General features: G+C 34.3%; 1 protein-coding gene across 1 annotated transcript; it reads left to right on the forward strand.

The window, feature by feature from the left end:
- Positions 1-9,049: 9,049 nt before the first annotated feature.
- On the forward strand, positions 9,050-15,260 carry LOC140987579 (protein EMSY-LIKE 3-like). The gene is made up of 10 exons (XM_073456146.1): positions 9,050-9,361; positions 11,320-11,531; positions 11,619-11,728; positions 11,836-12,088; positions 12,178-12,390; positions 12,468-12,536; positions 13,879-14,100; positions 14,172-14,240; positions 14,335-14,398; positions 14,687-15,260. The coding sequence occupies exons 1-10, from the start codon at positions 9,334-9,336 to the stop codon at positions 14,728-14,730; spliced, it is 1,284 nt and encodes a 427-aa protein (XP_073312247.1). The 5' UTR covers positions 9,050-9,333; the 3' UTR covers positions 14,731-15,260.
- Positions 15,261-16,837: the final 1,577 nt, after the last annotated feature.

Consider the following 16,837-nt stretch of genomic DNA (forward strand, 5'->3'; position numbering starts at 1 on the left):
AATTTCTGAAGGCCATGTACATTTAATTACCTGAAAATAAGCTTTGAATTGATCAGCTCAGATTATTTCATAAATTATAATTATGATGATCTTGATATAACTTTGACAATTTTCAACTTTAATTTAAAAATTTGGATAGTTCCGATTACATTTGTATTTAAATTAATCAATATGTTTTGTATTTCTATTAATGCTTAAATTGTCAGGGACTAGCAATAAGCTGGTTGGGAGGTGTGATAAACATAAAAAAATTGTAAATTAATTACATGTTTATAATATAAATTTATAGTTTTTGTTTTATTAAAAGTTTAAATATTATATGTTTTATAATAAATTGTATAAAATATAAGTTGTTGTGTAATTATAAGTTTTTACTATTTTTACAGGTTCGATAAAACAAGAATAACCTTGACGTGGCAAATGAGATTAAGATGATTCTTAGACCATTAGAAAGTTCACGTTTATATCTACAATATTGGTAACAATCATGAGATAAAAATCCTCTCAGAATTTTGATCAAATTAACCAACAAATAAAATTACCAAAGGAGTGGCAATTTTACCACGCTCTAGTATTTTGACCATATCTCTCAAATTACTTGGTCAAATGGTAAAAAAAAACCATAATTCAAACAACTCAATTATCTACCTGTTTTGTTTTATGTGGAAAAGAAAATTCGGATGGGAAGATTTTTGAAATTGATGTGTATGATGACATAATTTCTTGGAACACCAACGAAGACTTATGTGTAAAAAAATAATATTTTATTTGTGGTTGTCTCCCCAAATTTGGTTATAAATAGGGGTGCATTGTAATGTATTGAAATATCCCTCATTTTATGAGCAAACTCTCGAATTCATAATATTTCTCTCTTTGTTTTTCCTTTATTTCTTCATTTAAATATAATTAGCATGTTAATTTCATATTCAAAGTTTTATACTTTGAATAATGAATAGTTAACTTCCTAAAGTTGAGACGAAAATGTGAAACTCTTGGTATGATAATAAGGTTATTAAAAAGTAATAATCTATTTTTATATTATTTAATCATTATTATTGTTTATGTTATATTTATTTCTTTAAGCATTATTATATCATACTTATAAGTACTGGGAGTTTTGATTTATTGTTTCTATATGTTACACTAAATTCTTGGAACCATTTAAATGTTAATTTGATATTACCAACCATTTAAAGTGGATGTCTTGATTTATTATATATGAATATATCATAATATTAATTTCTTGTTACCATTTAAATATTAGTTTGGTATTACCAATCATATAAAATAGGAACCTTGATTGAAGGTTTACAAATATATATATAGCACAATAAATACTTGACAACATTTATAAGTTTTGGTATATATTATATACTTATAAGATAATAATATATAACATAATATAAATATGATTATTTAATATATTGGAACCATTTTATTAAGTGGATTTCAATAATGTTCATTAATGTTAACTTTATTAAAATACCAAGAGTGGATCATCTAATCTCAACTACTTAAATTAAAATTTGAACAATTAAAAATTCAAACAATTAAAAGGAAAAAACAAAACAAAACAAAAGGACATTGTAGTGGACTTGTAACTACCTTAGCTTCCTTGTGGATACGATATTCGGACTCATCGAATTATACTACTTGTGGACAACCTGCTCTTGAGAGTGCAACCAATTCAAAATCCACATAATCTGAATCATCACCCGACGAGAAGTCCGGGTCCAGAACATTTGTAGTGAAGAAAGAAGCGCAGGGCTTCGTAAGAGGTGCAAGTTAGGGGTCATACCTTGCTTGACATTTGGACCGCTTTTGATCACGGGGAACTGGAAATTCCCTATTCAAGACTTCGAAATCCGATGGATTTTCGGCATCAATTTCATTACCTGGTTCACCTGGAGCAGTGGTTTCCAAGGGAGTGGGGTTCTTGACAACAGTGATCAATTGAAGCTAATTTTCTGTAGGCGGTTCTGGTGGCGGTGTTGTGGGTGGTGTTGCCACTGGTGGTGGAACGCCACTTCTTTCAGCCATCTCACTTTGAATATCCAACGGGTCATAGCCTGATCCGGCCATCTGTAATATGTGAGGGGGATTACGAAGAGTATTAGAAATTACGCACAAGAAAGCACAAAGAAATCACAGAGAGTAAGGAAAAATGCGAGGGTAAGTGAGAAGAATTTTCAGATATTCAATGGTAACATTGTATATATACTCATATTCCAACAATAAAAAAAATAATACTGACGCAATCTTTCAATTCCAAACAATCCGCACGGTAACGGTAACAATTTTCAGACTTGATTTCCCATTTATACGTCACACCCTCGTCCAACGGTAACTTAAAATTTTACAATTAGAAGTTAATCCAATTGTAACGCCACTTCGAACATAGTCCATCGATTTATATGCAACCACATAAATTCAAAAGTTAGGAAATCGATGTCTTTCTTCAAACGTTGTGGATTGAAAGCAGTTACTTCGTTCAGCACGATTTATTCACAAAACAAAACAATATGCATGTCCTATTTATGCCTAAAATATAATGACACAAAAAAAAATCAGTTAGTGAACAAATTGTGAAGTGTCTGAACTGAGGTGTTCGCAACACCTCCTGGCAACACCGCTGAGTTTGAGTCAAACTTTCATAAACTTTCTTTTAATTCAGAAATGGTAGCTCTCATACTAGAAGAACAGTTTTCAATTGACTCTCCTAGGTAGTTTTTTTCATCACTATTTTGACTTAGAAGTGGTAGATCTCACATTAGAAGAACGGTATTCGATGGACTCCTCTAGGTAGCTTTTTCTATTTTCTTCTAAATAATTTTGTTATTTACCTCTTTTCTGTTTTTATCCTTATGCTCATATTTTCCAAGTCATTTTTTCACATTGGACATTATCATGATTTCCATGAAACTACTTGATGCCTTGGATTGATCATAATTCGCTTTTCAATATTTGATTGGAAGTATGAACACTCAGAGAGTATCTTTTAGAAATTACCTTCACTGTTCAGACTTTACACAAAAACATGATGATTGTGAGTATGCAATATGTTTAACATCCTATAAAAATCATGCATGATTGGCGTTGTCACTGATGTTGTAACACCGGCGACAACACGCGTGAGTGATCATTGTGCACACAAGCTGAGAGACTTCTGAAGGTTGGAAAATATCTCAAAATTCAAAGGTTTCGTGAATATATAAGCAAGTTGGTTCTCAATTCCAATAAACTCCATTCGAATTATAGCTTTTTCAACCATGTCTCAAATAAAGTGGTGTCTTATGTCAATGTATTTAGCTCAAAAGTGTTGAACTGAATATTTAGAAATGTTAATGGCACTGGAATTGTCACAATAAACAATCATGGTATCATTGTGAAAGCCACAATCCTCAATCATTTGATTCATCCACACAGGTTGTGAGCAACAACTACCGACTGTCGCATATTCAGACTCAGCAATGGAAAGAGACATAATTCTGTTTCCTACTATACCCTTAGGTAAAAACAACCTCCAGTTGTATTATTTCTATCACTTAGGTCACCAGCCCAGTCAGCATCAGAAAATCCTACCAAATTCGTGTTGGTCTCTCGTGTGTACCATAATCTTAAATCAAGTGTACTTGTTATGTATTATAGAATCGTTTGACAGCTTTTAAATGTGATATTTTAGGATTGGCTTGGTACTTGACACACAAACATACACCAAACATGATGTCGGGTGACTAGCAGTTAAATATAAAAGACTACCAATGATGTTGCGGTAGAGAGTGTTGTAAACTACATCGGCAACATCATCTATGGAAATTTTCTCACTAGACCCCATGGAAGTTCTCATGTGTTTGACGTTGTCATTTGAAAATTTTTTGATCAAGTTCTTGACATATATGGATTGACACAAAAATATACCATCATGCAGTTGTTTAGTTTACAATCAAATAAAGAAATTCAACTCTCTTACCATGCTCATTTCAAATTGTGATGACATGCACTCAACAAAATTATCAACAAGTTTTTGTAATGAAGTACCAAAAATATTGTCATCTACATAAACTTGGCAAATCAAAATGTCATGCTTCAATTTTTGAATAAAGAGGGTTTTTATCAACCTCATCTCGTTTAAAGCCCAAGTTGATCAAATAATCGGCCAACCTACCATACCATGCTCGTGGAGCATGTTTCAGTCCATAGATAGCCTTCTTCAGCTTGTAGACATGGTCTATGTGATGTGGATCTTCAAATCTTTTTGGTTGACTCACATATGCTTCCTCCTATAGAATACCATTAAAAAACGCACACTTAAGATCCATTTGATAGAGTTTAATATGCATGTGGCATGTTATGGCAAGCAACAATCGGACTGACTCAATTTGGGCTATAGGAACAAAGGTTTCACCAAAATCCACCACTTCAACCTGTGTATACCCTTGAGCAACCAATCGTGCTTTATTTCTCATGATATTACTAGATTCATCAGCCTTGTTCTTAAAGATCCATTTAGTTCCTATAACATTTAAATTATTGGGTCTTGAAACTAAATCTCACACATCATTGCGCAAAAACTATTCAAGTTCTTCATCCATAGCATTGATCCAAAATTCGTCTTTTAGAGCATCATTAATATTTTTTGGTTCATGTTTGGCACGAAGCAATAGTGACTTACCTGGGAGTACACGGAGCTCATGCATACTAGCCAATCATCTTTCGATAATCGACTTTATCCCTTTTCCTTGTTTGCACATCTTCATGTACTTCACCAATGATTTGTGATATTGAGTGATTCTTCTGAATTTTGCTGAGAATTTATTTTCCACCATTGATTACCGCATAATCATTATGTTCATTCTCCACTGTTTCTGTGCAACTTTGTGGCAGTTTTGTGCTGGATGTTGCAACATTTGGCTCAACGCTAGCCTCAACACAAGTTTTGGTCAGTGGCTCACACGTATCCAGCAAGTCTTCTACATCATCCTCCGATGTTTTACTTGATAGATCTGCAAGATCATCAAACACAACATTAATTGATTATATTGTAGTCCTGGTTCTTAGATTAAATACACGATAAGCACGGCTGTTAGTATAGTATCTAAGAAACAAACATTTATCACTATCGGAATCAAATTTAGCTAGATGGTCTATGTCATTCAACACATAACCTACACATCCAAAATATGAAAATATTTAAGGTTTGGTCTTCTTCCCATGATAATTTCATATGATGTCATTGTAGAACTACTCCTTAAATATACACGATTTGAAATATGACACGTCGTGTACAACGCCTCAACCCAAAAACGTTTTGAGATATTTTTAGAACTTAGCATGACTCGAGCCATTTCTTGCAAGGTTCGATTTTTCCTTTCAGCTATACCATTTTGTTGAAGAGTCTTAGGGGCTGAAAACTCATGAATGATACCATTTTGGTCACACAAGGATGAAAATTGAGAATTTCAAACTTCTTACCATGATCAATCTTGATCTTACCAACAGTCATATTATGCATATTAGTGACCCTGGCATGTAGTTTTTGAAGGTGTCAAATGTGTCTGATTTATCTCTAAGAAAACTTATCCAAGTGAAACGTTAGAAATCGTCAACACAAACAAATGAGTACTTCTTACCTCCCAAGCTCTCCAATTCCATTGGACCCATGAGATCCATATGCAAGAGTTCAGGACACCGTGTTGTCCCAAGGTGTTGCAAAACTTGGTGTAGAACACGGGTTTGCTTACCTTTCTTCAATGTCTTGAAGTTTGCATGTCCCAGTTTTTGATGACATAGATCGAACTCGCTCACTTTGCTACTTCGGTAAGCATGGTTTTCACCTAGTTGGTAGCAGTTGTCAGCAGACCTAGATCCTATCATAACACAGACATTATTATTGTCAAATACTTCACAATTATTTTTGCTAAACGCCATCATCACACAGTTGACTAATTTTTATTAAATTTGAGTTAAGTCCCTCAACATGAAGCACATTGTGAAGCTTAGGGAGTCCATCCACATTTAAGGTTCCTTTGCCGACAATTTTTCCTTTCGTATCATCTCCATAAGTTATACGTTCACTTCTTACTTCAATATAGTTAGTGAGGTGTTCCTTGGAACCAGTCATGTGGCGTGAGCATCCATTGTCGAAATACCAGATACTTGCAATGTTAGTTTTAAATGATGTATAAATGACATTGCAATGAATAACAGTTTTTGGTACTAAAACTTTCTTCACAGGAGCCCTTTCGACTATTGTGTTGCGCCTGGTGTTGGGCAACACCGTGGCAATAACCGATTTGCATGCCAGTTCATGTCGTCATTTCTGAGCTTAAAACAAAAAGGTTTGATGTGACCTGGCTTATGACAGCAGTGGCAAATAAAGTGATGTTTTCTTTGTTTCGGCTTTTGCACCGTGTCTGGTTTCTTGGTTGGGAGAGTCTTCACCACAGGATCAATCCTCGAAGAGATCATATCGAATTTCTGTTCCTTTATGAAAACAGTTGATTGTGATCCAGAGTTGGAGGTTTCTCCATGTTCATACGTGTTTTTTACGTATCCTAAACCAGCTTTACTGTCCTTTCCCATCATTAGCATTGAATCAATTTTGTTGAGCTTGAGTTGAATTTTGCAAGAGTTTTTAAGGCCTTCTCAAGATCATCCTCGACTCTGTAGAGCTCTAGATCATTTTTACTCAGAACAAACTCAAGCCGAGACACACATTTATTCAGTTCCACATTCTCTTTGGAAAGGATTGAATTTATTTGATTTCTTTTTATCCAATCTTCGTACAGCTCTTCGTACATGGACCGCACACTTTCTATTGTGAGTTCATCAGAATCAATATCATGGCTTTCTTGAATGCTTGAGTCATTGTGAGATTTAGCATTTAGATACAAAGATTTTGAAGTGGTGTTGCGTCCCGATGTTGCAACACCAGAGGCAACACCAAGCGGGTTGATTTGCAGCCATCTATTCTCCTCCAAAATCGTAGACAAGGAAGAGTGATCTTCTACAAGATTCCAGTTCTCCTTCTGAGTCGTCATCAATCAAGGAAACTGTCATGCCTTTGTTCTTACGGAGTCTGTTGGCACATTCATTTGTGTAATGTCCAAATCCAGAGCATTCTCTACACTGGACTGAGTCTAATCTCTTAAGGTCTGGTCGAGCCATCAATTCACTCCTTGGCCTAAAATGTCCTTTAGAAGATGCATGTCTCTTGTTCTTTTCAGAAGCAACAAACGGATGTTTCGGTGTTTGAATGATTTTCTTTTTGTCCCTCATCCTTTTTAGGTAATTACCGAATTTCTTCGTTATCAGAGAGATTGAATTTTCACACAGGTCAAATTCATTTACTTCCTGAATCAGATCATGGAATGAATTGTCAGAAACTTGAAGTGCAATTGCCTTCCCTTTATCCCTTTTTTGCAAGTCTAGGTTCATCTCAAATGTTCTGAGTGAGTTGATCAAATCTTCCAGGTTAAGTGTAGAAGTATCCTTATACTCGTCAATAGCACAGTGTTTATGAAGGATGCCCCATGCTTCTTGGGCAGATATGTAGTTGGTGATAAGGCTGAACATGTTGACATCAACAGAGGTGAAAATAGCATTACGCACCTTCAAGGTAAAATTTGAGGTTTGGACTTCATCAATTGTACACGCACTCTCTGGTTTTATACGGCTGTCTCTGTCAGCATCAACAGTTCTAGGAGAGATCCAACCATCCAAAACTCGTTGTCACACCCTTTCTTCAATGGATTTGATGCAAACCCTAATCTTGACTTTCCAAATGGCATAGTTGGATCCATATAGAATCGGTGGTCGAAAAGCAGAGTTAGCTGACAACTCGTCCATTGCACTTTCGTATGTATGAACAAAAAATAACCAAAATCAATCACTTAGTAGATCAAGAGTTTGCTCTGATACCACTTGAAAGGGGGTTGTTTAACATAAAAGTGTAGAAACGGTAAACTTTGTATCAGATTATAGTGTTGTGTGTTGGTGCTGTCAACATCGTTCACAACATGTAGCGAAATAAATTATTTAACACACACTTAAACTTTAATAACCAGAATAAGACAGATTAAATTATGTACAAGTATTTGCCTCATGTAAAAAAATTATCACTAGAAAACTTGTAAATTGTTTACAAAAACCAATAATAGTGACAAGCATAAAAACTATATTCCTTGACAACCCAAGGAAATAAATTGCATCTAAAACCAATTAATAAAACCACAAATGCAAATCTTATGTCGCATAAAATAAAGACCACCGAAACTCTTCAAGCAACACTCCACACGATTGTTGTCCTTCGAGTGTCCACAACACGGATCAGCAACACAACAAAGTAATAACCCGATCACACAAAAGTTTCTCATCAAAATAAGATCGGCTCTTGTGTTTTTCTTGTGTGCAAGAACACCTTTCCGTGCATCTCTCAAGCTCTCTATATATATCCTTTGTTTGAATTCCTCCACATTCCATACAAGAATCCCATAATATATAGATACATTAGAGTTTTATTATAAATGAACTCTTTTAAACAAGGATAACATATCTTAGAGATATATACTAGATTAAAAACAAATCCTCTAATTTTTAGAGATAAATCAAGCAAAATCTTATAATATAGAATTGCAAAACTTTATATAGATAATATCAATATCAAAAAAATAATTAAAGAATAAAATATTTCTTTCAGAACTAATAGACCCTTCATCGTGATTCATCAGAGACTGAAGTCATTTTCTCTTGATAAATTTTTTATGTTAAATTTGGTCGTCATTCTTCAATCGAACCATGTCTCTTGATACTGTTAAGCAACTCATCTGCACAAATTCTCAAAAAATAACATTGCATTTTAAATGTTAAGTAAATATAATACAATGAATTATTTGAAGGAGAAAATAGTGTGTATTTAAAATTAAAAGCATAGTTAATATATAAAAGGAAATTTTGGAATTATTATACATGCAACTTTTAAGTCATTATCACTTAAAAGGTGAACTTATAATTAATAACAATCCATCTTCCCATTCTTCTAATTCGCACGTGCGAACAAGCGTGGACTCAAACCCCACAATTCTAAACCTAATTTCATTGACCCATTTCACGTCCGGGTGCGTACTCTTGCGCACACTCGAAAGCTGGCAAAATCATACAAAATCGAATCTAAGCTTCTCGTATTATGCTCGTTTCGTTGTGTTAACTTGGTAAAGTTGCGATCTTTAGTAGGATTTTCTACGAGTTTCTGTAGTTTCGAGGTTGGATTCTAGGGTTCCGTTATTTTGAGCTGCGACGTATTTCGATTTCGGTGTGCAAAAGCAAAAGCTGTCTATGGACTACGAACCGTACGACAGCAGTGGTGCGTAATTCTCTCTAAAGTGCATGAAATTTCGGTTTCTGCCAGTAAATTGTATTTATACGATTTGCGTAGTTTATTGATGTTGGGGTTTGAAAAGTTGGGATTAAGTTTTGTGAAAGTTATGTGCATTGTTGTCTTGATGAGGGTTTATTAACTATGTTTGTTATGACAGTTCGATTATGGGTTTGGGTATCAAGTATTGAGTGTTTCTTTGAAAAATAGAAATTTTTCTTTCTTTTCCACTTCAGAATTTCATGAGATGCTCAGATGTCTCTAGCTGGAAATTGGAAAATGTGGCCAGGGGTCTTTGATTAAAGCAGCCATTTTGTCTTTATCTTTTTGGGCGGTTTAGCAAATTATTTGTTACAATGTTATTTGATAATTCTTTGTTGATTTCCTTTTGTAAAACTTTCTGGATTCTCGTTAAAGTTTGGTTATTTTGGTTGGTTCGCGTGTCAGGGAAATTTATAGTACAGTGTGATAGTCTGTTTGTTTCAAACTTGATAGGTATGTCAAATAATTTCTGAAACTTTTAGAGAAATTTAATGATAAATGAGAGAATAGGATTAGCACTCAGTTTTCCAATTTAGCGGTTGCGGTTTTTCATGATGCGGCTGTGGGAAGAAAAGTAATAATAAGTTTAGATTAATTGATTTTGTCAGAGAAAAGATATGGTTTGATCCCATGCTACACTTCATTGTATCATATGTTTCATTAAAAGTCTCTGCTTTGCAATTGGTGTTTGTTTGAGACTTTATGTGCCAACAAAATATTGTTGTAGTACTTTGATACGTTGCAGAATGAATTATGCTAACACTGATAATAAGGATCAGCCTTTTAATGAGAATAAACAAAAAAGAGTTTTTATGATTGACTCCAATTAGTGTACATGTGCAAATTTGCTAATCTATGTCAAAATAAAGCACAAGTAGATTTGGTTTTATTAGTGCTTGTTATTTGGGGAGTAGTGGGACTATGGTCGTATGCACACATGATTAAGTTTTAGGTTATTATTATACCACATTTGACTCATGAATGTGAACTTTGAATTGTTTGAAACTGTTTGATCAATTTTTTCCCAATTTGCAGTGTCTGATCCTTTTCGTTCTGGTCAATCAGTTTATACCACACTTGTGCAGATACAGTGAGAAAGCTAGAATAAGTCATCCACGTACATAATTGTAACCAATTTCAAAATATATGCATATTCATTTTCACACTTTACTGTTCCACATTGTCTTGTGTTTCATTTGATGCATTCCATTGGTTGACCAAAGTCACCATTGGTGGTATTTACTATAACCGTTGTTGACTTGTATCGTGCTGATGGATATTTGATCCCTTGTAGTGTCATGCATAATAAAGAGATCCTATGTTTTACATCTTGGAAACATGTGCAAACTTAAGTTATGATGCAGCCAATCCTTTGCTTATTCTGAGTTTTCGGTTCCATGCCATTACTGTAATTCGGGAAAAAATAGTCTCTTTTGATGGCAATAACTTGGATGCCTAGTGTTTGTTTAGTTTTCAAATCTTATTATAGTTTGCTGTACTTTCTTTGCAGTCTGACACTGATTTAGGTTAGATAAGTTGATGTCCTGATGTTTTATATTAAGTATGTTGGAATTTAGTTATTATTTGAGGAAATATTGTATTGGATCACCTTACACATTCACTTATAAGCATATGCCAAGACTACAATATTGAGCTGATTTGGGAAGGTGAGTTTAGCGTAAGAATTGGGATATTTGAGAGAATCACAGGTTACAATATTAGTAGAGTTTAGATGAGCAACCTAAGTCTAGGATAATAAACTCTTCTATTAAACTATTTATATGCCGACCCATGTTCAGATTACATGTTTGTTTTTCCACTTGCCATGGCAATTTTTATCATTTCGTTCTTTGTACCTTGTTTGGCGAAACAATTGATTTTTTCCCGTTTTGTCGCTGTTGCAGGAACTGATGATGATTTTCCTCCACCACATCAAAATAGAATGTCACGAGGTGGCCGCATTTCCGGTAATGGAAGACCAGCTACCTTTGGTTCAATGCCGTATCCCAGGGTGTATGAGGAGACTGATATGGAAGCTAAAATTCATCAGCTCGAGCAAGAGGCATACGTTTCAATTCTAAGAGCCTTTAAAGCTCAAGCTGATGCCATTACTTGGGTAATTTTTATGGCATTCATTATGTAAATTTTGGCATGAAATTTTGTTAAGATATGACCGACTCTTGATTTCATTTAATTTCTTCAGGAGAAGGAAGGTTTAATTACCGAGCTCAGAAGAGAATTGAGATTATCAAATGAAGAACACAGGGATCTACTTAGTAGGGTTAATGCAGATGAAACAATCCGAAGAATAAGGTTTGTGCAAGCTTTGTCCTTTTATGGGAACCATTCCCTGTTTTCAAGCTTATATAAAACTCATGTTTTCCACATTTTCCTACAACAATCGCGGGAATAAAAATCAGGGAGTGGAGACAGTCTGGTGGGCTTCAACCAGCCATGCGAGGTGCCAGTCAAGCTGTCCATGATCCAATACCCAGTCCTTCTATCTCAGCTTCTCGTAAAAAACAGAAGATAGCTCCTTCACTACCTTCTCAGTCCTTTGGTGCGCCATCTCCTGCTTTCCACCCACAGGTGATGGCTACAAACAACCAGCCGTCTTCATCAGCTGCAAAGCGTGCCCCCACGATGGGTGCAAAAGGCAAAAAGCATAAATCTGTGAGTTTAGGGTTCATTATTTGCTCAGTTTAATTCTGCTGCACATCTACTGATACTTATTTTTAGTTACAATTTGTTTTATGGGTCAGGTACTGGCCGGGGCATCATCAATGAAAATGCAGTATCCCTCTGGTCCAGCTGGAAGAGGTAAATTTGGTAACCGCATGTTATCTGGTGGCCTTACGAATGATCCCGCAGAAGGTGCTTCATTTGATCCATTGATTGGAAGGAAAGTCAGAACCAGATGGCCTGACGATAATAGTTTCTATGAAGCTGTAATAACTAATTATGATCCGGAAATGGTATATGTAAAAATTTTGTGGTTTGACGACTTAATTATGCTCAGTTTATGTGTAACTTTGTCTATATGGTTTTCCAGGAGAGACATGCCCTTGTGTATGATATAGGCACCTCATATGAAACATGGGAATGGGTCAACCTGTCAGAGGTAGATACACTCTTTTCTCCTGTTATATATCATTTAAAAATAGCATCTGTGGAATTGTTTATCCATTTCACTATTTGTTTGCTATTGATGTGTTGTGTGTTAACACACAATATCGATGAATTCAGTGCCTATATTTTAGCAATTGGTGGATGTGTTCACGAATGCTTCATTAGTTTCCATTGTTTTTCTATTATTTCTATTAAAACAATATTCTCTATTCGATCATAATATTGTTGAAGAAAAGACCACTCGAGAAAGGCTGAATTAGTGCAAATGATCAAACATGTGGAACCTTAGCTGTGCATTAATCTTTTATTGATCTTGTAATGGTTAGATTCTGATCATGGAATCATAAATTTTTGGGTTGCCTTTTTGGTCATGTCTTTTAATTGAATCATGATTGAGTGATGATTTGAATTTACATTTTGAGTTTCAATTGTTGGTATTTTGGCATTTTTGGATGAGAAAGCTTTGCTACAGTATTTTTTAAAATGTGCCTTTGTTAAGACATGTGGTGTTTGGTGAGTTTTTTACTATTTAAATTGTAGTTAAAATGCTTAGAATTGAGGTTTGCTACAGGGTTTTATGGTCCGAATTGGTTCATGTCATTACCGGTGAGATTGTTCTAGTCATTGGTTTCTCCTTTTCCTTGGGAATCATGCTAAATTTTGTATTTTTGTGATGATATCTTTTGCTAATGTTAAAATAATTTTTTACACCATATATTTTTTTCATTCCAATGAAAGGCCGGCCATCTTATCTGGGCTGGCGTTGCTTGTATTATTGTGCAAGCACTATAATTTCTTGGAGAATAATGAGCTGCGCGTACTTTTAGTGAGCCACCATGGAGTATTATCGGGCACAATGTAATGCCAAAGATTTTATGTTATCAAGTGCGTAGGAGTCACCAAGTTTTAATGTGCATGTCTTTGTAAATTGGCTTTACATTGAAACACATGTTCTCATTTTGTAGTTACTGATATATGTCTTTGCATTGCAACCAATGGTCTTGGCATAAGCATTTCTAGGAAGGACTTGAAATGTTATATGATGCTTAGGGATGTCTTGGCATAAGGTAAATTTTATGTTTGATATGGACCCTTAACTGACCGCATAATCCCAATATGAGTTGTAACAAAATGGAAAAAAGAAAATGGAAGCCTAGCTGTGTACTGGTATGCAATCTCTACAAGACATGGATAAGTTTCCTTTTCGCGTAGTAGTGGCAGCACCATGGAACAAAATCAGTGAAAGAATTGCCTGGAATTTGTGTATGAAACTAAAATGTTCAATTGTGAAATACAAAGATGTCTTTCTTATTTTGGTTGTTTTTGCTATGAAGATTTCTCCTGAAGATATACAATGGGATGAAGGTTATGGCGAACCGGGCCATGGGTTGGAACGGCCTGTTGGTAGAGAGAATGTTCCTGGTGCAGGAAGAGGACGAGGAAGAGGGCTAACTAAAAGTCAATCCAGAAAGGACTTTCCACCGTCGCAGAATGGCATCGGAAAGAAGGCACAAGATGATATACAGTTGCTTCAAACTGATGCTCTAATTAAGGAGGTACAAAACAGTTTCTCACGGTGCACATGTAAGATGCCATGTGCTATCAATTGATTGTCGATATTTGACAGGTGGAGAAGGTCTTTGGTGCTAGTCATCCAGACCCTTTGGAGATGGAGAAAGCAATGAAACTGCTGAAGGTTAGACAGAGCACCAATATCTACTATTTTTTTTTTGCCTAAATTTGAACTTTTGTTTAGATTGGCTCATCGATGTTTATCTTTATCTTATCAGGAGCATGAACAGGCACTAACTGACGCCATTTCGAAGCTTGCTGACATATCTGACAATGAAACTGGTATATTTTTTTTGTGTTGGCCGTATGTTGTTTCTGGTTTTATCATTGACAATATGTTAATTTTTCCCTTGGAGTTGTATACCACACTTGTTTTCTGCTGTTTCACTGCTAAATTGGATGGTGTGCTTTTCCCTTGGACGTCATCTTATCGTAACTACTCTCATAAAAGCTCTATAACTCAATACTTCTCTAGTAGTATTTCTTTTGTGAAGACTTATTCATGATCTTGGTTCTCATGAAAACTTCCTGGATGAGTATCCACTTCTCTTTTGGTAATTCTTGTGACAGACGAGGGTCTCCACTTTTTACACGGGCAAGCAAAGAGAGAGTAGCAAGACTGAAGTGATGATATATTTTGGATGAAAATTGAATGGGGAAGGAGTCAGAGCTTGCATGTGGGATGGTGCGGAAAAGGATGTTACTTGAATCGAACAATGACTTCATTCATGTCAAGAAACCGAATTTAGAAAGAGAAGCGATTCGTTTTGCCGTATCTGAGTTATAGTCGATATGGTAATATCCAGATTTGAGTAAATGGTAATTTCATGGATTGTTTCAACTCTGTTGTATAATTCTATATCTTAGTTACCTTTCCTTGTACTTGGATTATTATAGTCTACTAATTTAGCACAGGCTCAGCCGTAGTTGGGTGGCTTTTACAATTTTTTTCCTTTATAAACAAACAGGTTAGTGCTGCTTGTCTAAATTGTGTGTTCATTTAATTTTTTTCCGTAATGTTTTTTTTGGGTGTAATTTCTTGTGGATATTTTTATTATTATTATATGTTTTAAGGTTTTTCTTATGCTTTTTTGTTACCAATTCCAAAAGCTGTAAAATAAAATCTAGCTTCTTGGTTTCTTTACACTGCTTATGGAGCTGTATGATATTTGAATTTCAGTTGTTAAAAGTGCACGAGTAATTTATATGAAAGGGCTATAATTAAAATAATAAAAAAATCTGTGACATAATAAGAGATATAAGTTAGATTTTTTATTTCTATAATAAGAAAATAGTCATACAAAAAAATTTACTATAATAGTCAGATTCTTAATAACATAAATAATAATAAGAGATATAAGTTAGATTTTTTTATTTGAAATAATATCAAAATTTTTTTTAGCAAATCATGTAATTTTTTCAGAAAAGATGACACGATGCGATCTTAAATGTGAACATTGACGATGCTATTGTTTTCTCAGAAACGAGAAAAAATGTTATTGTAATAATAATTATTATTATTATAAATTTTACTGCATATTTTGGCATCCAACTCAAAATTTCACTAAGTTTTGAATTTGAGTTACGTGAAGATGTGTACGATTTAGGGGGTGTTCATCGGTTGGTTCGGTTCGGTTTTCGGTTTTTTATTTCGGTTTTCGGTTTTACAAATATATAATCCGATATCCGAACTATTTTTCTTCGGTTCGGTTCGGTTATTTCGGTCGGTTATTTCGGTTTTGCTACAATTATTTAAATTAATAAGATAAATATATTGTAAAATATAATATGTTATCTTTTCACATTATTTCTTAGTAAAACATTTAAATATAAAATCTAAATGAATTATATAAACAACAATCAATTAAATATTATTGAAAATAATTCATGATTCACTAATATCATCACAAAAGATATATAACAAAAATAAAATTATTAATTTAATGAAATTTCGGTTTTTTCGATCGGTTCGGTTTTGACATACATAATCCGAAACATAACCAAATAAATTTCGATTTTAACATTTATATCCGAATTATAAAATTCGATTTTCGGTTCGATTCAGTGTTCGGTTTTTTCGGTTTGGATTTTCGAATTTTTCGATTTTATCCGAAGTTTGAACACACCTAGTACGATTACAATGTTATACAGCGTTTCACAAATTTCTCTTAATTATTCTTTTTTTGAAAAAAAAATTTTTTTATCTTAAAAGAATTATTTTTAAAAAAAACATCGTTAAATTGAGTCACTCTGACACCCGAATTTCTCCTCAGCTCGTGCACCTTCCCCTGCTCCCCCGTATTTCTCATTTCGCCACAGTAATAATTTAGAAAAAAAAAACCCAATTAGCTATATAAAAGGATAGACTTTGAGAATTTAGAAAAAACAATTATGAATATATATATTACACACACACACACACAACAGAACTCAATGAAGACATTAAAACCAGCTGTATATAAAGGGACACAGTTCGACAATTTAGAAAAACAATCACGAAGATAACAACAGAATACTCTAGAAAAATGTGTGCACATTAAAAAAAATCTAACTGTTGGGTCAATATTTTAATTAAACCCAAAAATAAACATACCCAAATCCAACAGTAAAAAACAAAACTCATTAGTAATTTAAATTGATTTGAGTAAGTTAAAGGGCGTGCGTATAGGAGGATAACGTGAAGCGTATAGGAAGAGATCATGGGGGAGTGGAGAAGAAACC

The sequence above is a fragment of the Primulina huaijiensis genome, chromosome 11, assembly GCF_012295235.1.
Source record: "Primulina huaijiensis isolate GDHJ02 chromosome 11, ASM1229523v2, whole genome shotgun sequence".
Taxonomy (NCBI): Eukaryota; Viridiplantae; Streptophyta; class Magnoliopsida; order Lamiales; family Gesneriaceae; genus Primulina; species Primulina huaijiensis.

What these genes read in the sequence shown, in the direction of transcription:
- LOC140987579 (XM_073456146.1), top strand. Translation starts at nt 9,334, where the DNA reads ATGGACTACGAACCGTACGACAGCAGTG. An exon ending in CTAATTATGATCCGGAAATG is followed by an intron (nt 12,391 to 12,467) that starts GTATATGTAAAA and finishes ATGGTTTTCCAG; the next exon opens with GAGAGACATGCCCTTGTGTA. An exon ending in AAGCAATGAAACTGCTGAAG is followed by an intron (nt 14,241 to 14,334) that starts GTTAGACAGAGC and finishes TTATCTTATCAG; the next exon opens with GAGCATGAACAGGCACTAAC.